This window comes from Mus musculus, chromosome 15, assembly GCF_000001635.26.
Source record: "Mus musculus strain C57BL/6J chromosome 15, GRCm38.p6 C57BL/6J".
Classification (NCBI taxonomy): domain Eukaryota; kingdom Metazoa; phylum Chordata; class Mammalia; order Rodentia; family Muridae; genus Mus; species Mus musculus.
The window spans coordinates 39,679,629-39,704,885 of record NC_000081.6 but is presented as its reverse complement, the minus strand read 5'-3'; the positions used below and the strand labels follow the sequence as shown (position 1 = coordinate 39,704,885).

Genomic DNA, 25,257 nt, shown 5'->3' with positions numbered 1-25,257 from the left:
ATTCACAAAGGAACTCACACAATATGTACTCACTGATAAGTGGATATTAGCCCAGAAACTTAGGATACCCACAATATAAGATACAATTTGCTAAACACATGAAACTCAAGAAGAACGAAGACCAGTGTGGACACTTTGCCCCTTCTTAGAATTGGGAACAAAACACCCATGGAAGGAGTTACAGAGACAAAATTTGGAGCTGTGATGAAAGGATGGACCATCTAGTGATTGCCATATCCAGGGATCCATCCCATAATCAGCTTCCAAATGCTGACACCATTACATACACTAGCAAGATTTTGCTGAAAGGACCCAGATATAGATGTCTCTTGTGAGGCTATGCCGGGGCCTAGCAAACACAGAAGTGGATGCTCACAGTCAGCTATTGGATGGATCACAGGGCCCCCAATGGAGGAGCTAGAGAAAATACCCAAGGAGCTAAAGGGGTCTGCAACCCTATAGGTTGAACAACAATATGAACTAACCAGTATCCCCAGAGCTCATGTCTCTAGCTGTATATGTATCAGAAGATGGCCTAGTCGGCCATCAGTGGAAAGAGAGGCCCATTGATCTTGCAAACTCTATATGCCTCAGTACAGGGGAACACCAGGGCCAAGAAGTGGGAGTGGGTGGGTAGGGGAGTTGGGGGGAGGGTATGGGGGACTTTTGGGATAGCATTGGAAATGTAAATGAAATACCTAATTTAAAAAGAAAAGAGGGCAAACTGCTCTTGCAGAGGAGTGGTGTTTGGTTTCCTTGGTTTCCAGCACCCACAGCTGGTGGAGTACAACCACCTGTAATTTACGTTCAGGAGATCCGATATTCTCTCTGGTCTCCTCAGACACCTGATGCCACAAGCACGTTCACTTTCACAGCACACAAATGTACATATAATTAAAAATAAATTGTACGTTGGTCCGGGACCCGCCGAACTTAGGGAATTAGTCTGAACAGGTGAGAGGGTGCGCCAGAGAACCTGACAGCCTCTGGAACAGGCAGAAGCACAGAGGGGCTGAGGCAGCACCCTGTGTGGGCCGGGGACAGCCGGCCACCTTCCGGACCGGAGGACAGGTGCCCGCCCGGCTGGGGAGGCGACCTAAGCCACAGCAGCAGCGGTCGCCATCTTGGTCCGGGACCCGCCGAACTTAGGAAATTAGTCTGAACAGGTGAGAGGGTGCGCTAGAGAACCTGACAGCTTCTGGAACAGGCGGAAGCACAGAGGCGCTGAGGCAGCACCCTGTGTGGGCCGGGGACAGCCAGCCACCGTCCGGACCGGAGGACAGGTGCCCGTCCGGCTGGGGAGGCGGCCTAAGCCACAGCAGCAGCGGTCGCCATCTTGGTCCGAGACCCGCCGAACTTAGGAAATTAGTCTGAACAGGTGAGAGGGTGCGCCAGAGAACCTGACAGCTTCTGGAACAGGCAGAAGTACAGAGGCGCTGAGGCAGCACCCTGTGTGGGCCGGGGACAGCCGGCCACCTTCCGGACCGGAGGACAGGTGCCCACCCGGCAGGGGAGGCGGCCTAAGCCACAGCAGCAGCGGTCGCCATCTTGGTCCCGGGACTCCAAGGAACTTAGGAATTTAGTCTGCTTAGCTGAGAGTCTGTACCACCTGGGAACTGCCAAAGCAACACAGTGTCTGAGAAAGGTCCTGTTTTGGGCCTTCTTCTTCGGCCAGGAGGAGGTCCAAATACAAGATATCTGCGCACCTTCCCTGTAAGAGAGCTTGCCAGCAGAGAGTGCTCTGAGCACTGAAACTCAGAGGAGAGAATCTGTCTCCCAGGTCTGCTGATAGACGGTAACAGAATCACCAGAAGAACAATCTCTAAACAGAGTCAACTATAACTACTAACTCCAGAGATTACCAGATGGCGAAAGGTAAACGGAGGAATCTTACTAACAGGAACCAAGACCACTCACCATCACCAGAACCCAGCACACCCACTTCGCCCAGTCCAGGGAACCCCAACACACCTGAGAACCTAGACCTAGATTTAAAAGCATATCTCATGATGATGGTAGAGGACATCAAGAAGGACTTTAATAAATCACTTAAAGAAATACAGGAGAACACTGCTAAAGAGTTACAAGTCCTTAAAGAAAAACAGGAAAACACAATCAAACAGGTAGAAGTCCTTACAGAAAAAGAGGAAAAAACATACAAACAGGTGATGGAAATGAACAAAACCATACTAGACCTAAAAAGGGAAGTAGACACAATAAAGAAAACTCAAAGTGAGGCAACACTAGAGATAGAAACCCTAGGAAAGAAATCTGGAACCATAGATTTGAGCATCAGCAACAGAATACAAGAGATGGAAGAGAGAATCTCAGGTGCAGAAGATTCCATAGAGAACATCGGCACAACAATCAAAGAAAATGGAAAATGCAAAAAGATCCTAACTCAAAATATCCAGGAAATCCAGGACACAATAAGAAGACCAAACGTACGGATAATAGGAGTGGATGAGAATGAAGATTTTCAACTCAAAGGTCCAGCAAACATCTTCAACAAAATTATTGAAGAAAACTTCCCAAATCTAAAGAATGAGATGCATATGAACATACAAGAAGCCTACAGAACTCCAAATAGACTGGACCAGAAAAGAAATTCCTCCCGACACATAATAATCAGAACATCAAATGCACTAAATAAAGATAGAATACTAAAAGCAGTAAGGGAAAAAGGTCAAGTAACATATAAAGGCAAGCCTATCAGAATCACACCAGATTTTTCACCAGAGACTATGAAAGCCAGAAGAGCCTGGACAGATGTTATACAGACACTAAGAGAACACAAACTGCAGCCCAGGCTACTATACCCAGCCAAACTCTCAATTATCATAGAGGGAGAAACCAAAGTATTCCACGACAAAACCAAATTCACGCATTATCTCTCCACGAATCCAGCCCTTCAAAGGATAATAACAGAAAAAAACCAATACAAGAACGGGAACAACGCCCTAGAAAAAACAAGAAGGTAATCCCTCAACAAACCTAAAAGAAGACAGCCACAAGAACAGAATGCCACCTTTAACAACTAAAATAACAGGAAGCAACAATTACTTTTCCTTAATATCTCTTAACATCAATGGTCTCAACTCGCCAATAAAAAGACATAGACTAACAAACTGGCTACACAAACAAGACCCAACATTTTGCTGCTTACAGGAAACTCATCTCAGAGAAAAAGATAGACACTACCTCAGAATGAAAGGCTGGAAAACAATTTTCCAAGCAAATGGTATGAAGAAACAAGCAGGAGTAGCCATCCTAATATCTGATAAGATTGACTTCCAACCCAAAGTCATCAAAAAAGACAAGGAGGGACACTTCATTCTCATCAAAGGTAAAATCCTCCAAGAGGAACTCTCAATTCTGAATATCTATGCTCCAAATACAAGAGCAGCCACATTCACTAAAGAAACTTTAGTAAAGCTCAAAGCACACATTGCGCCTCACACAATAATAGTGGGAGACTTCAACACACCACTTTCACCAATGGACAGATCATGGAAACAGAAACTAAACAGGGACACACTGAAACTAACAGAAGTGATGAAACAAATGGATCTGACAGATATCTACAGAACATTTTACCCTAAAACAAAAGGATATACCTTCTTCTCAGCACCTCATGGTACCTTCTCCAAAATTGACCACATAATAGGTCACAAATCAGGCCTCAACAGATTCAAAAATATTGAAATTGTCCCATGTATCCTATCAGATCACCATGCACTAAGGCTGATCTTCAATAACAAAATAAATAACAGAAAGCCAACATTCACATGGAAACTGAACAACACTCTTCTCAATGATACCTTGGTCAAGGAAGGAATAAAGAAAGAAATTAAAGACTTTTTAGAGTTTAATGAAAATGAAGCCACAACGTACCCAAACCTTTGGGACACAATGAAAGCATTTCTAAGAGGGAAACTCATAGCTATGAGTGCCTTCAAGAAAAAACGGGAGAGAGCACATACTAGCAGCTTGACAACACATCTAAAAGCTCTAGAAAAAAAGGAAGCAAATTCACCCAAGAGGAGTAGACGGCAGGAAATAATCAAACTCAGGGGTGAAATCAACCAAGTGGAAACAAGAAGAACTATTCAAAGAATTAACCAAACGAGGAGTTGGTTCTTTGAGAAAATCAACAAGATAGATAAACCCTTAGCTAGACTCACTAAAGGGCACAGGGAGAAAATCCTAATTAACAAAATCAGAAATGAAAAGGGAGACATAACAACAGATCCTGAAGAAATCCAAAACACCATCAGATCCTTCTACAAAAGGCTATACTCAACAAAACTGGAAAACCTGGACGAAATGGACAAATTTCTGGACAGATACCAGGTACCAAAGTTGAATCAGGATCAAGTTGACCTTCTAAACAGTCCCATATCCCCTAAAGAAATAGAAGCAGTTATTAATAGTCTCCCAGCCAAAAAAAGCCCAGGACCAGACGGGTTTAGTGCAGAGTTCTATCAGACCTTCAAAGAAGATCTAACTCCAGTTCTGCACAAACTTTTTCACAAGATAGAAGTAGAAGGTATTCTACCCAACTCATTTTATGAAGCCACTATTACTCTGATACCTAAACCACAGAAAGATCCAACAAAGATAGAGAACTTCAGACCAATTTCTCTTATGAACATCGATGCAAAAATCCTTAATAAAATTCTCGCTAACCGAATCCAAGAACACATTAAAGCAATCATCCATCCTGACCAAGTAGGTTTTATTCCAGGGATGCAGGGATGGTTTAATATACGAAAATCCATCAATGTAATCCATTATATAAACAAACTCAAAGACAAAAACCACATGATCATCTCGTTAGATGCAGAAAAAGCATTTGACAAGATCCAACACCCATTCATGATAAAAGTTCTGGAAAGATCAGGAATTCAAGGCCAATACCTAAACATGATAAAAGCAATCTACAGCAAACCAGTAGCCAACATCAAAGTAAATGGAGAGAAGCTGGAAGCAATCCCACTAAAATCAGGGACTAGACAAGGCTGCCCACTTTCTCCCTACCTTTTCAACATAGTACTTGAAGTATTAGCCAGAGCAATTCGACAACAAAAGGAGATCAAGGGGATACAAATTGGAAAAGAGGAAGTCAAAATATCACTTTTTGCAGATGATATGATAGTATATATAAGTGACCCTAAAAATTCCAACAGAGAACTCCTAAACCTGATAAACAGCTTCGGTGAAGTAGCTGGATATAAAATTAACTCAAACAAGTCAATGGCCTTTCTCTACACAAAGAATAAACAGGCTGAGAAAGAAATTAGGGAAACAACACCCTTCTCAATAGCCACAAATAATATAAAATATCTCGGCGTGACTCTAACGAAGGAAGTGAAAGATCTGTATGATAAAAACTTCAAGTCCCTGAAGAAAGAAATTAAAGAAGATCTCAGAAGATGGAAAGATCTCCCATGCTCATGGATTGGCAGGACCAACATTGTAAAAATGGCTATCTTGCCAAAAGCAATCTACAGATTCAATGCAATCCCCATTAAAATTCCAACTCAATTCTTCAACGAATTAGAAGGAACAATTTGCAAATTCATCTGGAATAACAAAAAACCAAGGATAGCAAAAACTCTTCTCAAGGATAAAAGAACCTCTGGTGGAATCACCATGCCTGACCTAAAGCTTTACTACAGAGCAATTGTGATAAAAACTGCATGGTACTGGTATAGAGACAGACAAGTGGACCAATGGAATAGAATTGAAGACCCAGAAATGAACCCACACACCTATGGTCACTTGATCTTCGACAAGGGAGCCAAAACCATCCAGTGGAAGAAAGACAGCATTTTCAACAATTGGTGCTGGCACAACTGGTTGTTATCATGTAGAAGAATGCGAATCGATCCATACTTATCTCCTTGTACTAAGGTCAAATCTAAGTGGATCAAGGAACTTCACATAAAACCAGAGACACTGAAACTTATAGAGGAGAAAGTGGGGAAAAGCCTTGAAGATATGGGCACAGGGGAAAAATTCCTGAACAGAACAGCAATGGCTTGTGCTGTAAGATCGAGAATTGACAAATGGGACCTAATGAAACTCCAAAGTTTCTGCAAGGCAAAAGACACTGTCTATAAGACAAAAAGACCACCAACAGACTGGGAAAGGATCTTTACCTATCCTAAATCAGATAGGGGACTAATATCCAACATATATAAAGAACTCAAGAAGGTGGACCTCAGAAAATCAAATAACCCCCTTAAAAAATGGGGCTCAGAACTGAACAAAGAATTCTCACCTGAGGAATACCGAATGGCAGAGAAGCACCTGAAAAAATGTTCAACATCCTTAATCATCAGGGAAATGCAAATCAAAACAACCCTGAGATTCCACCTCACACCAGTGAGAATGGCTAAGATCAAAAATTCAGGTGACAGCAGATGCTGGCGAGGATGTGGAGAAAGAGGAACACTCCTCCATTGTTGGTGGAATTGCAGGCTTGTACAACCACTCTGGAAATCAGTCTGGCGGTTCCTCAGAAAATTGGACATAGTACTACCGGAGGATCCAGCAATACCTCTCCTGGGCATATATCCAGAAGAAGCCCCAACTGGTAAGAAGGACACATGCTCCACTATGTTCATAGCAGCCTTATTTATAATAGCCAGAAGCTGGAAAGAACCCAGATGCCCCTCAACAGAGGAATGGATACAGAAAATGTGGTACATCTACACAATGGAGTACTACTCAGCTATTAAAAAGAATGAATTTATGAAATTCCTAGCCAAATGGATGGACCTGGAGAGCATCATCCTGAGTGAGGTAACACAATCCCAAAGGAACTCACACAATATGTACTCACTGATAAGTGGATACTAGCCCAAAACCTAGGATACCCACGATATAAGATACAATTTCCTAAACACATGAAACTCAAGAAAAATGAAGACTGAAGTGTGGACACTATGCCCCTCCTTAGAAGTGGGAACAAAACACCCATGGAAGGAGTTACAGAAACAAAGTTTGGAGCTGAGATGAAAGGATGGACCATGTAGAGACTGCCATATCCAGGGATCCACCCCATAATCAGCATCCAAACGCTGACACCATTGCATATACTAGCAAGATTTTATCGAAAGGACCCAGATGTAGCTGTCTCTTGTGAGACTATGCCGGGGCCTAGCAAACACAGAAGTGGATGCTCACAGTCAGCTAATGGATGGATCACAGGGCTCCCAATGGAGGAGCTAGAGAAAGTACCCAAGGAGCTAAAGGGATCTTCAACCCTATAGGTGGAACAACATTATGAACTAACCAGTACCCCTGAGCTCTTGACTCTAGCTGCATATGTATCAAAAGATGGCCTAGTCGGCCATCACTGGAAAGAGAGGCCCATTGGACACGCAGACTTTGTGTGCCCCGGTACAGGGGAACGCCAGGGCCAAAGGGGGGGAGTGGGTGGGTAGGGGAGTGGGGGTGGGTGGGTAAGGGGGACTTTTGGTATAGCATTGGAAATGTAAATGAGCTAAATACCTAATAAAAAATGGAAAAAAAAAATAAAAATAAAAATAAAAAAAAAAAAAAAAAGAAGGAGCAATTTGCAAATTCATCTGGAATAACAAAAAACCGAGGATAGCAAAAACTCTTCTCAAGGATAAAAGAACCTCTGGTGGAATCACCATGCCTGACCTAAAGCTTTACTACAGAGCAATTGTGATAAAAACTGCATGGTACTGGTATAGAGACAGACAAGTGGACCAATGGAATAGAATTGAAGACCCAGAAATGAACCCACACACCTATGGTCACTTGATCTTCGACAAGGGAGCCAAAACCATCCAGTGGAAGAAAGACAGCATTTTCAACAATTGGTGCTGGCACAACTGGTTGTTATCATGTAGAAGAATGCGAATCGATCCATACTTATCTCCTTGTACTAAGGTCAAATCTAAGTGGATCAAGGAACTTCACATAAAACCAGAGACACTGAAACTTATAGAGGAGAAAGTGGGGAAAAGCCTTGAAGATATGGGCACAGGGGAAAAATTCCTGAACAGAACAGCAATGGCTTGTGCTGTAAGATCGAGAATTGACAAATGGGACCTAATGAAACTCCAAAGTTTCTGCAAGGCAAAAGACACTGTCTATAAGACAAAAAGACCACCAACAGACTGGGAAAGGATCTTTACCTATCCTAAATCAGATAGGGGACTAATATCCAACATATATAAAGAACTCAAGAAGGTGGACCTCAGAAAATCAAATAACCCCCTTAAAAAATGGGGCTCAGAACTGAACAAAGAATTCTCACCTGAGGAATACCGAATGGCAGAGAAGCACCTGAAAAAATGTTCAACATCCTTAATCATCAGGGAAATGCAAATCAAAACAACCCTGAGATTCCACCTCACACCAGTGAGAATGGCTAAGATCAAAAATTCAGGTGACAGCAGATGCTGGCGAGGATGTGGAGAAAGAGGAACACTCCTCCATTGTTGGTGGAATTGCAGGCTTGTACAACCACTCTGGAAATCAGTCTGGCGGTTCCTCAGAAAATTGGACATAGTACTACCGGAGGATCCAGCAATACCTCTCCTGGGCATATATCCAGAAGAAGCCCCAACTGGTAAGAAGGACACATGCTCCACTATGTTCATAGCAGCCTTATTTATAATAGCCAGAAACTGGAAAGAACCCAGATGCCCCTCAACAGAGGAATGGATACAGAAAATGTGGTACATCTACACAATGGAGTACTACTCAGCTATTAAAAAGAATGAATTTATGAAATTCCTAGCCAAATGGATGGACCTGGAGAGCATCATCCTGAGTGAGGTAACACAATCACAAAGGAACTCACACAATATGTACTCACTGATAAGTGGATACTAGCCCAAAACCTAGGATACCCACGATATAAGATACAATTTCCTAAACACATGAAACTCAAGAAAAATGAAGACTGAAGTGTGGACACTATGCCCCTCCTTAGAAGTGGGAACAAAACACCCATGGAAGGAGTTACAGAAACAAAGTTTGGAGCTGAGATGAAAGGATGGACCATGTAGAGACTGCCATATCCAGGGATCCACCCCATAATCAGCATCCAAACGCTGACACCATTGCATATACTAGCAAGATTTTATCGAAAGGACCCAGATGTAGCTGTCTCTTGTGAGACTATCCCGGGGCCTAGCAAACACAGAAGTGGATGCTCACAGTCAGCTAATGGATGGATCACAGGGCTCCCAATGGAGGAGCTAGAGAAAGTATCCAAGGAGCTAAAGGGATCTTCAACCCTATAGGTTGAAAAACATTATGAACTAACCAGTACCCCTGAGCTCTTGACTCTAGCTGCATATGTATCAAAAGATGGCCTAGTCGGCCATCACTGGAAAGAGAGGCCCATTGGACACGCAGACTTTGTGTGCCCCGGTACAGGGGAACGCCAGGGCCAAAGGGGGGGAGTGGGTGGGTAGGGGAGTGGGGGTGGGTGGGTAAGGGGGACTTTTGGTATAGCATTGGAAATGTAAATGAGCTAAATACCTAATAAAAAATGGAAAAAAAAAAAAAAAAAGCTGAAAGTCTATTTTTTCCAAAAAAAAAAAAATAAATTGTACATAAAGCAGAAATTAAAAGACCAATTTAAAGGCCAAAGTTAATCACTTATTGCCTGTAAAAAGACACAGTTTCAGTAAGGTGGCCCAGGCACGTTTTAAGTAGCAGGATGAAAGCACTGAGCCAGAAAGAGGATTTAAATACAACACTGAACAGATTTCCAGGCTAGGAACACATTGATAAATGGGTGCTTCATGATGACAGTTTAATTATCAGGAAGACATATATATCTATATATGTCTGTATATGTATATATGTATATAACAATAATGTATTTTACATAACAAATTCAGAGTGCATGTAAAAATGTATAGAGCTAAAGAAAGAAATGTTCACCTACAAACAACAGCTATAGACTTTAACACCTTCCTTTCAATAACTGATGGGATTATATAATCAATAAACACATACAGTTTTAACTAATGTGAATCAACTTGTCCTAACATCAATAATTAATAAAAAAGTGGTGGGTTTGACACTAATATAAATAAATAGGATGAAGCTGGTATTTACACAGTAACCACTTAACTGACATATGGGTTAGCCAGACAGCTGGTCCCTAAACATAAAGACAGCCTCGGCAGACACTGAAAGAACAAACTCTTAAAGTGTTCTTTCTGGACAAAATGGGATGAGCTAAAAACAAATGGCAGTATAATAAAATGTCCAAATATTTAAAGTTAATGTTCTGCATGGCTTGTAGTCACACAGCAAGCAGAGTGGGACCCTGGGCCTGAGGGATCTGAAGAGGGAAGATCTAATGTTTGGAGGGGGTTGGGTTGCCTCATGGTTTATATTAGACAAGAAAATATAAAATTTATGATTTAAGTTCTCACATTAAGAAACCATACAAAGAACCAATCAATTTCAAGGTAATTAAAAAGCAAAAAAATCAGCAAGGACAGAATCAATGTGCATAAAGCAACAGAGAAATAGAATGCATTTCTAGATTTGTATGTTGAAAAGATTAGCAAAATTGCAGACATCTAACAAGATGGATTAAGAAGGAAAAAATCACCATTATTGGGATTGAAAGAAAGATAACTTCAGATATCAAAGGAATGAGAAAAATATTACAAATACTTTCATGAAGATAAATTTGGAAACTTACATAAAATGACAAATTCCTTAAGAAATATAACCCAGGCAGACAGATTCAATAGTAGTTTTGTGTTTAAGCAATTTTATTTTCCAGTCAAAATATTTCCATAAAGAAAACCTAAGTTGCAAGTGGATTTAGTGCAGGATCTTACCAGACATTTAAGAAAGATATAATAATAGATGTAACCTGAGGCCGTAGCAGTCTGCTCCATCCTGAGCAGTTTGTCCAGCACTCGGACATCAACCCAACAAACACATTACCGAAGAAAGACTGAAGACCAGTCTCACTCATGACTCCAACGCAAGAGTCGAACAGTGCAGTACCAAACCGAATCCAGCCTTAGAGAAAGACGCTACTACCACAATCAAGCCATCTCCCTGGAGTATTCAAAGGGATGAACACCATTTGAATCAACCTACATTGTTCCTATATTAACAGAGCATCGTAGAAAACCCATAATCACTTCAGTAGAAGTAGAGAAGGCATTTGGCACAATTTAGCACCCATCTACTATTTTCTAAAAAGTCTCGTAGTAAGTATAAGAATAAAGGGATCTTAGGGCTGGAGATAATGGCTCAGTAGTTAAGAGCATTGACTCTTCTTCCAGAGGTTGCGAGGTCAGTTCCCACCAACCATATGGTGGCTCACAATCCATATCTAATGGCATCTGATTCCCTCTTCTCAGGTGCATGAAGACAGAATACACACACATACAAACACACATACACACATGCACATGGATAAATATTTTTTTAAAAAAGAGATCTTTAAGATGAAAAAATACCATGTATAAATAAATATCCTGCAACTGCTTTAAAACGTAGAGGTTAAATATCAAACCTCTGATATTAATAATTAATATGATATTGATATTTGAATAATTAATATTCAAGAAGTCTTGAGCAGTATCGTCAGAAAAGCTTCAAAAGCAGCTGCCCAGTGACTGGTACACTACGATTTCTCCTTTCCCTTTCCCTAGGATCTAAATATTAGAGCAAGGTCTACAGCTTCCATCTTATACTCAAGGTATCCATGAAGAAGAAACAAGTCATTTAATATTAAGCCATTTTCCTAGGATCTCTGCTACCCATGGTTTCATATAAATCATTCCTAACTGATATAGGACTAAATTGAGTCTCATGGTTGAGTGCTTTTTTATACCAGGAGGTGCCTCTCTGGCAGAGGGATTCTGTGTATCCCTATAGACCAGTCATTCCAACCAGATATGCACAAACAGTGAATGGAAGAAACTCAGCGCTTTTTTGCCACCTTCCTAAAGAAAACTAAGCAGTTCTTCCATGCCCTGTCTACTTGGTGGCTTACAGAGAGAACGCTGCATTGCTGGTATGGAAAAATAGAGTGATGTCTTCTTCACAGAGGCCCTCCTCAGTCTAGAATGGAGTCTTCAACACAATTACATTGTTAGGTCATGGCCATTAGCAGTATATTTTTTTTTGAAAAATATAATACAGAAACATGTTTCCTTATAGTATATTGCCCAGAATGACCATTATGAAGACTAGGAACATGGTGGAGGTAGGAAATGGCACATGCTCAGGTCTTTATCACATAGCTTCAAACAGTGGGCTCAAGGTCTAAATGACGTGTTACCCACTCAACAGATAAAAGCACTGTGTCACCTGGCTGAGCAGCCTGTTGATGCTTTGGTGTTTCTCGAATACAAGAGGATTAAGGAAAGAGTCAGTGATACGATTTAGTTAGACATTGTAGCTGTGATAGTGTTCCTGATGCTGCTTGACTGTCCTCCAACCTTCCCCACAGAGCGCCTGTGGCCCTGCTTTCTCTTGTGTCAGGTCATCTATGCCTGGGGTGACGCTGCTCTGGGCTTACAGAATCTGTTATCTTATAAGCCAGGATACTCCATTCAAGATTCACACAGTTCTTCAGGGATACTTTATAATGAATGGAAGTCTCCAGTGTTGCTTCTGTTTTCATTTTATCTCTGGTTCTCCCACGTTCACATGCTCACTTGCCTCTGAGACACATGGACCAAATTCTACATAGAAACCAGGTCAAGTTCTAGCTAAGGAGTGGGTTGGGCTATTTTCTCTTCTGATTCACTCTTTTCCATCTCTTTCTCTATTCCCATCTCCTCCTCATTGGTATCTTAAACACAGAAAGGACAGGATACAAAGCACAGAAACCATACAAAATTTTGGACTTCTGGCTTGAAGTATTTGGGATTGTTTTCCCAACAGTCTTTCGGTAGTGAGTTTGTACTTAAAAGTTTGACAGAATCATCAGTATTTTAAGCAGTCAGCACTTACCAACTTAGAATGTTCAGGATGAGTCAACCTCTTGTCTCTCCCTTCAACCATCAAGAGATGATTTTTTAGAGCCATGTCACAAACAATATCTACCTAAGTTTTGCATGCTGAGCTGACCTGCCGAGTTGTATAAGAAATCAAGAATAAGCGAGGCCACATGTCCTTTTGCATTTAATTTCTTCTGTTGTCTAATCAAAGTTGAGGATTCTGAGGAAGTGCCTTTAGTTTGTCAGGCAGGTTTCCTGCTGCCCTTCCATTCTTCACTACCCATCAAGGATCAAGTGGTACCTGGGTCAGGGTACCATGGTCTTCAGTTGTGCTGAAGACCTCAGGTGACAATGAGCTCACCTGTCTTAGTCACTGTTCTATTGTTGGGAAGAGATATCATGACCACAGCAACTCTTATAAAAGAAAACATTTATTTGGGGGGGTTGGCTTACAGTTTCAGAGATTTAATCCATTGCCATCATAGGAGGGGTGGGACATGGCAGCAGGCAGGCAGACATGGTACTGGAGTAGTAGCTGGAAACTATATCCTGTTCTGGAGATGGAGAGGGAGAGGGAAAGGGAGAGGGAGAGGGAGGTGGGGGAGGGAGAGAGGGAGAGTGGGAGAGAGGGAGAGGGAGAGAGGGAGAAACTGGGCTTGGTGTGGCCTCAAAGGCCATCATCCCCAGTGACACACTTCCTTCAATAGGGCCATGCCTGTCAATCCTTTGTATCTTTTCAAACAGTGCCACTTCTTAGTGACTAAGCGTTCAATAAATGAGCCCATGGCGACAATGCTTATTGAGACCACCACATTGCCCCAAAAGTCTTGCCCACAGAAGTGGCATGAGAGCCCTGGTTTTGTAGGTAAGAGTGGAGTAGAATCATGTCTATCTCTTACCTGGGAAATAACTAAGTTCGGTGAGGAGGAATGAGTATAGACCTCACAACGATTCTGAGACAGAGGTATCTCCCAGGACCTTTTCCTCCAATCTCGGATTCTCCACATTGCACGGGGTGAAACTTTCTGAGGACATTTTCGAAGCCTTGTTTAGATAGCTGTCAGCTTTCATTTGTAGGCTGTTTTCTAGGGAGGCCCCTGAGCTGTTCTGAGGCCTGGGATTCTTTACTGAGATGTTCCTTAAAGTTGACCCTGGGCAGTGGAATGGCCTCTGTAAGCAGACCTAGCAGAACCACCATCACACCTAGTAGGAGACACCCAACTGGAGCATTTAGTATTTAGAATACTTCCAAAGGACGACTTGTGCCTTAGATGGCCAGAGCAGCAAAGAACACCTGGTTTTTATTATAATCTAGTGATCATTGTTGTCCTGTGTGGCTCATATTTGATGTGACTCATTTCTGCCCATTCTTAATATACACTCTCATCTCTTTTCTGAGGGAGGGGCATGTCTCAGAGAATTATAGCATTGCTAAGCCTGAAATATACATACATACATACATACATACACACACACACACACACACACACACACACACACACACACACACACACACACATATATGGGCCATTTGAGTAGAATTTTTTTACCACAGGATAAAAACAAAGTCCACTTTGTGATACAGAAATCAGCCATGTCAGCACTTAAAAGAGTGTCTCTTTATTTTGTTTTCTGGTCAAGACATGAGGAATATGGTTGCTGTTGATTGTTAGGCAGGTGCCCCAGAGCTCTCCACTGATACCTGGAAACATCCCTGGCAGGATGGTAAAAACAGACAGTATGGAAGAATCGAGGTAAAAATGAAATTATCATTCTACTCCAATGAAAATAATAAGGAAAATCAGATAAATAAATCAGAATATAAAACTAATTTATATACAAAACCAAAGTAGTTTCATATTAGAGGTGCCACCAATGAAGTCATATTTTAACAAATAAATGTGGCAGGAGGAGGTTGGGCTGTTAGGTGCGGACAGACAGAAGCAGGGATGTACTCACAGGCAGAGTGGCAGAAGTTGGGAGGTCAGAGCCCAGAAACACAAAAGCTGCTGCAAGTAATGAGACTGAGCCTTGTAGTAGATCAGAACTGTCATGGAAGGGGCACAGCTTTTCTGCTATTCAGTGACAGGTTTGAAAAGACACTAATATGTTTTCCAATTCTCCCTTGCCTCTTGTTTACAAAAACAAAGCAGGAAGTCTTCAACCAGAAATGGTAAAGCGAAAGGACAAAAGGATGCTCCCAATAATGAGCTGTCAGTGCAGGTCCATCTCATGCTAACCCCACTTATGTACTCTAATGATATCTCAATAAAAACTCAGGGAGGTGCTATGATAATAAACAGCCATCACACAGAAGCACTCCATGTAATGTGAGGACCATTTAAAGGGAACTGTCCTATTCATAGTATATCTCAAACAAATCATTTCAGAACGGTCTTACTGAACTCTCTGTGGACAAAGTAGGACAGACCTAGCAGATTGTAATCAAGTGAAGTATCCTTACTGTGAAGGGAGTAAACCAACTTGTTGTCCAGAGACCTGGCTTTGGATCCTTCCAACTTATCTTCTCAGATAGGTGACGTTGATCATAGGATTTAATCTACCTGAACTATAGTTTTCATACTTGCAAAATATTTAAAATACCTTAGAAGGCAGTCTTAAGAATTAACTTAGGTCATATGTATTAATTAAAGTTTTTGGTAATTTATGGGTTATATGACAGTAGGTATTGATATCAATTAAAATTGTTACCAGGCTTTGATCTTGGCTCACTTTAGTCGACATTTCATCAAAGACATAAACAAAACCAGAGGATGCCCTTATCAGATTGCAGGAGACAGAAAGCTGGCAGTGTAGGCTGATGGCCTTGATGAGTCCTCAGACCTCACATAATTCAGGGTGCCTACCAGTCTTAGAATAGTCATAATGATTTTAGCAGCTTGAAATACTGGATAAAATCCATAAGGAAAAAATAACCAAGAATAAACTTTCATAATTGCCCCTGGCTAAAAAATGAAATTCCACAAAGACAGAATAAAGAAACAATTCTCTTGGAGGGAACCCAGTATCCAAGAAGCTGGGGTTAACCCGAGGTTCACTCTGAAAATGGGGTGGGAGCTAGCTGCATAGAAAGGCAACAGAGTCGAGGGCTGTGCCCACAGAAGTCTCCTCCTCAGGTCAATGCCCGTTTGGAGCCATCCACATCATTCTGGAGAGGGTAAGATGACTGTCTAGTAAGTGTCAAGCGGCCCAAGGGACTACAAGTACCCAGAATGGGAAGGGTATACTGTGTAGTCAGGACTCCATGGCAGCCTCAGCGACAGCCGCCACTTCTGAAGCCCTTACTTTACCTGGCCTTGTGCTCAGTCTCTCAAACTCAGGTCCTGTGCTTCATCCTTTCAACTGTTAGACACTTACTCCATCAAAACATTTTATTTCCCCTTTTAGAGGAGAAATAGGGTACACAGCTCATTCAAGGTTAGATATCTAGCAGATAATTAAGTTCAGATCACTATTTTAATTTGGGGCAGATATTTTTTTTTAGCTGACATATGCTTTCTAAGAGTTAGGGGGAATAAAATAGCTATATCCAAGCATTTGAAAGTCTATCTGGTGGTGGAGGACCAGCCCTTTTCTGTGTGTTTCTAGATGACAGTAGGTGTTCCAGAAGCAGAAACCAGTGGGGATTGGGGATCATAGGAAGAAGAGTCTAAGAGACTGGAGTGGGATGTGTTCCATGGAAACAAACTCCTTGCCAGGGGGTTCGCCAGCACTTAGCATTCTCAGTGTTGAGGATGGCATGGATAACCTCAATGACTCCTCGAGTTTCTAGAATTTCATTAGATTCATTCTAGACAAATGTATTATTTCGAACACATAAACTCAAAGCAAGGGAACTCATTTGACAGAATAAGACTTTAGCTAGTCCTCAGTTCTGAAGGAGCTAAGAACAAGAAGCCTGTAGACTTCCCATACAGTCCTCTCCTCTTCTTGGCTTTCTTGACTATCATAGGGTTGTCTATAGGCTCTGAAATCAAGTACTAGATGGGATTCATATGGTCATATGAATTCATAGGGACCCTAGGATCCATATGGTCAAAACCAGCATTTGTCAGATAGCAGAAAACGGAGCCACCACCCTTTTGAGTCTTTCTAGTGCATCTCTGAGAAGAGATAGACAGCCTCTTTGGTATCAAGGCAAAATAAAACAGAACGAGATCAAAAAACCTTCACAGGTGAGGTACAGGGATTGATCCAGCTAAAGTCTACACCCCTAGTCTCCCAGCAGTTGGGGACATGTGAGTGACATACAGTAGAAAATGGCTGTGCTTACCGGAACAATACTGGTGGGTGAGAAGGGGAGCCATTTCTGGTCCCTAGACAAAAGGACAGGAATCTGTCCTCAAAAGGCATAACAGCTATTACAGGTTTGGAGTCTCTCCACTCAGCTTATGAAAATTGTGAACATGAATTTCAGGGTTTTAGAATCTTTAGCTTTCCATGTAGATGTGAGTTATCTTTCTGAAGAGAGGTGAGAGGACCTTTTTGTAAAGTCTTCCTTACAGAGACTTTTCTTCAAATGCTTTTGATGTGCTGGCCAGGGCAGGGGGGCGGGGGTGGGGGCTGCTGGGTGGAGACTGCCTCAGGGTGAAAGGTGTGTGGACCATCCTGAGAAAGCAGCTCCCCAGGAGCCATTTCAGACCTCACAGCACAGGGGATTTGTCCTTACTCATCAGTTATCTCGTTGTTAAGGGTTTGGAACCAGGGACAAAGGACTGAGGTGTATTTTTTACATCTCAAAGCAGACCTGGCCTCCAGGTTCTCCCTGTATTCCCTACCTGGTAGACCATGCCCCCAACCACGAACTTTCCAGCCCAGGGGCTCGACTGCCCTTCTTCCAGAGGCTCTCCCTTTGGTCTCTCTCCCTTCACCTTCTCTTCTCTTTGTCCACATTCTTTCTCTCTTTCTTTTCTCAGTCGCCCTCTTCTCTCTTCCTAGGCAACTCCCCTGGTTTCAGACTTGGGGGCCATTGAACTTTCCTGAAAGCAGCTTCCCAATAAACCTTCATTTAATATAATTTTAATCTGGCATGGATTGACTCATTTCATTGATGGAGAAATAACTTACCAATAAGTAGTTCTCTCTCCCATCAAGTTGGAATTAAAACAAGCTTCGAAGGGCTGTAGTAAAGAGAATGTGGTACTGCTGTTAATGACCTAAAGGTTCCTAGAACCCACATGGGGCAAGCTCACAACTGACTGGGTCCCTACTCCAGGAATCTTGTATTTCTGGCCCTTGAAGGCACCTGCTCTTACATGTATACACAGCACTCAATTAAAAATAAAATAAGTATTTTTTTTAAAACCTAGTTTTTCAAATGCCAATTCTTTATTGATTCAGAAATAATCCAGAATGCAGAACCTTCAGTCATGCTGCTGGTTCATTAATCCATCACTTCCCTCCCTCCCTCCCTCACAGGTACTTTGTAGTATGTCACCATTCTAGACACTGTGGAGAAGGGGGCGGTAGAATGAGTTTTTCCCAGACTTCATACCCCCTATTCTCTTTGCTTAAAATATTTTCATCTCTAGCTTACCACTGCCATTACCTTCATGCTATTTGCTTCCTGTTTGCAGACACCAGCTACCCCTAACCCCACTTCACGACATGTTCCCACTAGAGTCTGGAGATTTACATTAGGAAAGTTGTAATTTCATTTGTAATTCTTCCCCCAGGTTGTCTTTGGCAAAATGAAAGTTGCCTTGAGGGTAGCCATGTTTGTTTTGAAAACTGTTCTGCCTGAAAGAATGCCGCTAAATGAAGCAAGGACTAAATTAAATTTGTTAGATATTTATTAAACATTGATGTTTATATGGCAAAAACTGTTCTTAAGCCTGGGGAAATAACAAACAAAAACAAAAATCATGTGTGCCCCAGGATGTAAAATCTTGACTCTTCTCTGCTTCCAAGAAGAGGAAGTGAATGCCGGTGGTCAAAGGTGATCTGGGTTGAGTCACAGGGAGAATGTGAGTGGTAGAGTTTTTGTTTGTTCCCTCATTTTCAGACTAAGGAACTTATGTGCTTGCCTGATGCACTAAGAGGGCAACTGTTCGGTAGTTTTCACACTTTCAAATTTGAAGTTTGAACACGAGTGAGGATTCCTCCCATACTATTACTCAATAAACATCTCACAAACCAGAAGCAGATGTGTGCTCTCTAGCTTACGCTGCTCATAAACACTAGTGGGCATAGATGGCATCACAAGATGGCCCAGTAGAGACAAACATGGAGAGCACCTGATTTTAAGTGTATAGGTAAAGGTCACCTTCGGTGATTGACTTCTTACCTACTCCTGTCATAGCCCAGGCAAGAGCATCACACATCTGTTGTTGCTGTGAAACCTTGGCATCGGAGTCCTCGTTATGTGAAGGCCTTACCATCCACGACAACTGTGCTGCAAGAATTTAGTCAAGAACTGTTCCTGAGAGTGGCAAAAGGGACCAAGATGGATCAGTTTTGAGAACAGTGAAGGGCTTCTCTGGGGAAAAAGAGTTCTCAGACAGCAAGAGAGATATCTTACCAGAGTAGGGGGCATGCTTTGAATAATGAAAAACAGTATCAGACAGATGAAGGCCTGGGGTAGAGAGAACTGTTGGCAATAGGGGAAGTTGCTGTGAGCAAGAATGGAAACATTGAATGTGAATCCCCGCAAGGACTTGATGGAGCCTGTGGACAAGCCCATGGAAACTCTCCTGGGGTTCTCCTGTTTGGAGTTGCACAGGAGGGGGTGGACACAGTTTCACACACTTACACAGCACAAGCCAGTCTTTGAACAGATTGCTAGGTCAAGCTCCCACATGTGTCTCCCCAATTGGGAACAACCCCTAGTCCCTCACAAAGCTGAATGGATTCTGCAATAGAAACACATCAGAACAATGATAACTTGATCCAGGAACCAGCATACCCAGAGTGGCAGCTTGAAAGGCAATGGCCTCAAAGGCTCCTATGTTTGAATGCTTGGCCCCCAGTTAGTGGAACTGTTTGTGAAGAGCTAAGAGGCGTGGCCTTGTTCAAGGAGATGTGTCACTGGGAATAGGCTTTGAGGTTTCAAAAGTCTACACCAGGCCAATTCGACCATGGTCCCCACAATGGTGTTAGTGAAGTAAACCTCTGAAACTGTAAGTTAGCTCCAATGAAATGCTTGCTTCTATAAGTTGTCTTGGTCATGGTGTCTCTTCACAACAACAGAACAGTAAGTAAGCAGTAACTCTGCTCTCTGTCACCCTCAGGGCAGACTGAGATCCCATTCATTCTACTCATAAAACCTATGGGCTGCCGAGTCCTTAAACTGCAACTGTTAATGATAAAAGCAGAAATCTTTCTAGACTTTAGATATACATTCTACTAACAGCAATGTGGTAAAACTAGAAACTCATTCCTGTCATAAGGAAGGAAGGGAAGAGGAGCTATTGTCTGGAAATGATAAATAAGCCACTTCACAGGATGAATGGAGGTAGGCTTGGGAATGCAAAGGGAGACATCTCTCAGACAGCACCCTCAACAACATATGTAAAGAAAATGTTTTATTTAAAGTGTTAAATACCATCACCAGAATGAATTTGATTTACATCAGTTGGTGTTTGTTACAGGACTAATCTGTCCTCCCCCCACTCTTCCCCAACTGGAATTCCCTTTACTTGAAAACATTCTATGTACAGGGCAGCAGCGGTCACTGCAGTGCTATTTCCATGACTTAACCACAAGTTGAGGTGCAGACATGTGAAAATTAAAAAAAGAAAAGTACACCAACTTTTAAATAAATACTGAGTAATGACAAGTATGTACAAATATTCCACAGTCATGTCCTTCTTATTAAAATGAGGAATAATGTGTACAGGAATATGCAGAAAGTCTTATGTGACTGCATCTTAGTGTCAGGAAAATCTTCTACTCTAAGGGTGAGCATAGACACTACAGGTCTATTAAACCAAATTGTTGCTGGTACACAGGTGTATAAATTATTTCAATTAAATTGGGTTCCTTCTTTTCAGTCCCTCAGCTAGATCCATCTTAGGTCTCAGAAAATCAAGACACGGTCTTGGTGTAGTTCATGTTGCACCACGTTAGGAGAAGGCATTTTGAGTGATAGCTCATTTTAACTTTTGCACCATATCAAGCATGACAGTTTTCAATGGTCAGCATTGAATAAAAAGAGAAACAAAGAACATGTGTGTGTGTGTGTGTGTGTGTGTGTGTGTGGCCTCCATTTAAACAAATGGGATGTAGATGGATTTCAAAAATTATTGCAAGACGTTAAAATCAATCTCCAAGGATGTGTAATCAAAGCGTGCGTAAGAAACAGAAGGGATGGGTGGTTTATTACATTGACCAGTGACATTTCCTGTTGATTGGGGACCTTGACAGAAATTGGACCTTGCAGTGCTACCCAGTGGTAAGAACTGCCTGTAAACCAAAGGTGGGTTTGACTAAGGGATGTAGATTTTTGGTGATGGCATCAAATAACTATTGACTTTTCCTCGAGTCACCTAAAAATTGGAGCTTTAAAATTGTTGCAAATTTATGTTTACTATATTTCTTTAGAAATATAATTTGTGAAAAATTGAATTTTCCTACAGAAAAATGAATTAATAAACAGCCCTGTGTTTCAGGGTTCCACATGTTGAGCAGTGTTTCTATTCACATAGTAAATGGAAATCAGCTAAAGAAACTGCTTTACCAAATTAACAAACAAACAAAACCTAAGACCTACAAATAATACTTAACCCCCTGTATGACTAATGCTGGTGCTAAAAACAAATTTGTTGGACATTACAATGCCATGTGGTTTGAAAATTTTCTTGTAAACTGAATCTTTAAGGTGAAAAAAATTACCATGCACTGTACAATAAACTGCAACTGTTCAGATATCTTCTTTGTCAAATGCGCGCTGACTTGCTGTATGTCCCAAGTCATGTTGCAAAATCCTTCAACATGCTTGAAATAAAGAAAGCTCTCGGACAGATCTGAGAAATCTGTGAATTCAGATGCATCTATGGCTCTGAATCAAATCTGGGCTATAAGAGGGTCGGGTCAAAGACTTGTGGTGTTGAGTAAGACTCACTGAGGAGGGGAGAAAGGAAAGAAGAGGTTAAAAGTGGGAGAAGAAAAGTGAGACAGACAAGAGGAAGAAAGATGTGAAAAATTTGCACATATTGAACATCATAAGATCTGTATATTTAACATGGAAATAAATTGAATATATTATACTTATTGTCACATAAAGAGAATTTTAAGTATCTGCTAGAAAGTATTTTCATTTGTATTGTCTGCCAAAACACAGACTCTGATTAAAGAATAAGCACGGTGTGTCTTTGTACCACCCTGTTGCATTCTCTCCCATTGTAAAACCATGCACTAGTGAAATTTATTTTTAAAAATAATATAAATTGTTGAAAATGGCTGATTTTTATTCTTTTTTTTTTTTTTTTGCAAGTTGCAGCCCCGAGAAAATAATTTAAATATTCAGCTAATCTGTGTCCATGCAAAAAAAGTTTCTTTAATTTCATTCAGTACAGTGCAGTCACAGAATTTTGATTTTCAGAGTCCAGTACATCTCGGCATTAGTGAATGACATGCCTGCCTCCCTCCCGGAGCAGCCCCGGCGGCCGCTCTCCCTGCTGGAGCCCCTCCAGGAACGGTGGCTGACTCTGCTCCTGACCACTTCTTTGGTCTCTTGCTTTTCACCTGATGCTTGCTTCCTAGGTCTTTGCTCCTTGGCCTGTAATGTGTCTTAATGGCTGTAGAGCTCCATTTCTGTGGCATAACAGGGCTTTGGGGTCAGATAAATGAAGAAAATTGATAAAAATATAAAGGAGCCATTGAAAAGGGCTGACTGATTCTTTAAGATTAATCCATGGCTTCAGAATGGACCAAAACTCGAGTGTCATTGAACTCCAAACCTGATAGATAGTTCTTCACAGCTCTGCTCTTTCACCTGAGGGCCTTTGCTAGGGCACAATGTGTACGACTTCCTCTGAGAACACAGGACTGCTTGGTATCCCTAGACGTGGGCTCTGTAGACACAACATCAAGCATGCAGTGTTACCAGGGGCTTCCACCTGTGCGTTTTCTTCTGGTTTTTGTATCGCTGGTTGTTGTGACAACAGTTTTATAGTTGCTATGAACGAGAGTAAGAAGGTCCGGTAGAACTTTCCAGAGACGATTGGGAAGCTCTTCTTGTCAGAGGTGCCAAGGTTGGATCTACTAGGGAGGAAGGAGGGAAGAGTTTGAACCATCCAATCACCATGTTGGATAGTTCCAGTTCATCTAAGAGTATCTGGGCCACTCCCATAAAGGATTTGTGATCCATACGACCATAATCTCCCCAGACAATGATCTGTTGGCAGAAAACAAAAAAGTAATGTTACTATAGACATGCACATCACAGCAGAGAAACCAATCATAACTAAGACAGGAAAATGTGCTTAGCTAATAAGCTGCTGTCAAGGGTGTCTGATTAATGGCACTGCTGCCTTTAATTCCCAGAAGCCAGAGTGACATTAGGAAAACCGCATAATAGTGTAGGGCAAACTGAGCTGGAGTGTAACTCAGGTTCACGTGTCTGCGTCCTTGGTCTTTCCCTTTAAGGGGAACAGCAACAAGAACAGCTATACAGCACTGGCCACTGCCTTGCAGCTGACAGAGAATTTCAGCCATGACGAACGGGGAAGAAATTCACAGAAGAGATGCTAGACTTACAGTGTGGCTTCATGGCCACCCCTTTCTGTGTCAGAGGTCAGCCGTGAACACGTACCTGTAACACCCTCCCCTGGGGGCTCTCCTCGAAGGACAAGAGCTGCTGGTACAGGGGCTCCAGGGTCTTTCTCGCCACCTTGGTTTTCTTTTTGGCTATGCAGACTCCGTTGTCTAACAGATACACCTTGACATACGGTGCTTGGGAGAAAAGAACAGAGTGAGTGATGAGCAAGACTGTGAAGTACCCAGCACATAGAGGGCAAGCACAATGGCTTCATCTTCACTGAAGAGCTGGCAGCACTCAAGCCACTGGCATGCCTTCCACGTCAGAGCCACAATGGACAGTTGTCAGCCATTCAGTATTAAGTATATTGACATAGCCTGTGAGGGTCTTTTTTCTCTCCACAACTCCTTCTTGTAGAGATTTAAATGTGAATTAAATAAGGCAATATGCATCCACTTACAAACAAGATTCAAGAGCAATGTCTTAGTCTTTAAATTACCAATATTTGGATCTCATTAGACATGTTTGAAATGAGGAGGTTTTTTTTTTTTTTTTTCCACTACCCCACAGGGCTCCCTTACTATTCAAAGCATTTACTAACTGGTAATGGTGTGAGTCCAAGCAGGGATGGGCTCTGAGGTGATACATTCAGAAGGAGCTTGGAAATGCAGCTCACTAGGAATTCTATGCCTACAACCTTCTATGACAGACGCTGAGACATGACATGCGACATTCCCATGTCTCATGCTGTTCATTATGGTGAAGATGTCAACTACTCTCAGAATCTTTACAACGTAATTCTAAAGTGGTACAGTCAGAAACATAACTTTACTTCAAAATTCCTATAAGGATTGAGGAGTTGAGAGAGAAATGCATAATTATGTCAGTGTGGGCTTTGGGAACAGGGACACTTTCAGAATCCACATCTTTATGTGCTGGATCTCTCATGCACCAAGCTATGGCTCCGAGCACCTTGAATTATAATGATGCTTGAAACACGTGGCATCAAGTTATGCCAGAGCCTCTTACATACTGTAGGCCTGAACATTTGTCTTAGAGCAGCCAGCATTCATAGTCTATGGGCCTGTGTAGATCTAGTCTATTTTTATTTTAATTCCAGAACTTGAAGGATGCCTAAGGAAAAAAACTGAAGTTCTCAGTAAACCAAAGAATAACATAAAACAGCAGCTAACTGGAAACTACACTTGCAGCACACACTGTGACAATGTGCCTGAGCAAAGGCGGAGGCCTCCGCTGTGCATGTACTTGTACGCTCCCTTCCCCCTTGTCACTCACAGCTCCCTCAGAATGCTGGCAGACAGCTCAGCCCCCACGCACTGTGACAGCAGAGTTCTCTACTCACTTCTTGATTAAGAAGATCTCGGCAAAGAAAGGCACCATTTACACCAAACGACACAGACATAAGAATAACAGACTCTCTTCTGTTTTACCTGGCAGTGTCTTGGAACCTGGTTTTACCACAAGGCCGCGCGCCCGGATGATTTCTACCTCCAGCTGTCCCTTTTTATCCATCATTCCCACCTGAATGTCACC

The 25,257-nt window shown here is 42.0% G+C and overlaps 1 protein-coding gene across 53 annotated transcripts in view; it reads right to left on the bottom strand.

Annotated features, from left to right (window-relative positions):
• Positions 1 to 20,513: 20,513 nt before the first annotated feature.
• The window catches only part of Rims2 (regulating synaptic membrane exocytosis 2), a 486,087-nt gene continuing 481,343 nt past the window's right edge, over positions 20,514 to 25,257 (bottom strand). For 49 of the 53 annotated variants that reach the window (XM_017316372.2, XM_017316375.2, XM_030248291.1 and 46 more), the window contains 3 exons: positions 25,155 to 25,256; positions 23,758 to 23,897; positions 22,157 to 23,340 (listed from right to left, as the gene is read on the bottom strand). In XM_017316372.2, coding sequence (XP_017171861.1) covers positions 23,122 to 23,340; positions 23,758 to 23,897; positions 25,155 to 25,256 — 461 coding nt within the window. In that variant the 3' untranslated portion in view covers positions 22,157 to 23,121. Of the gene's footprint in view, positions 23,341 to 23,757; positions 23,898 to 25,154; position 25,257 lie in introns of all 53 variants that reach the window. The other 4 variants (NM_053271.2, NM_001256382.1, NM_001256383.1 and 1 more) reach the window with 1 other exon arrangement.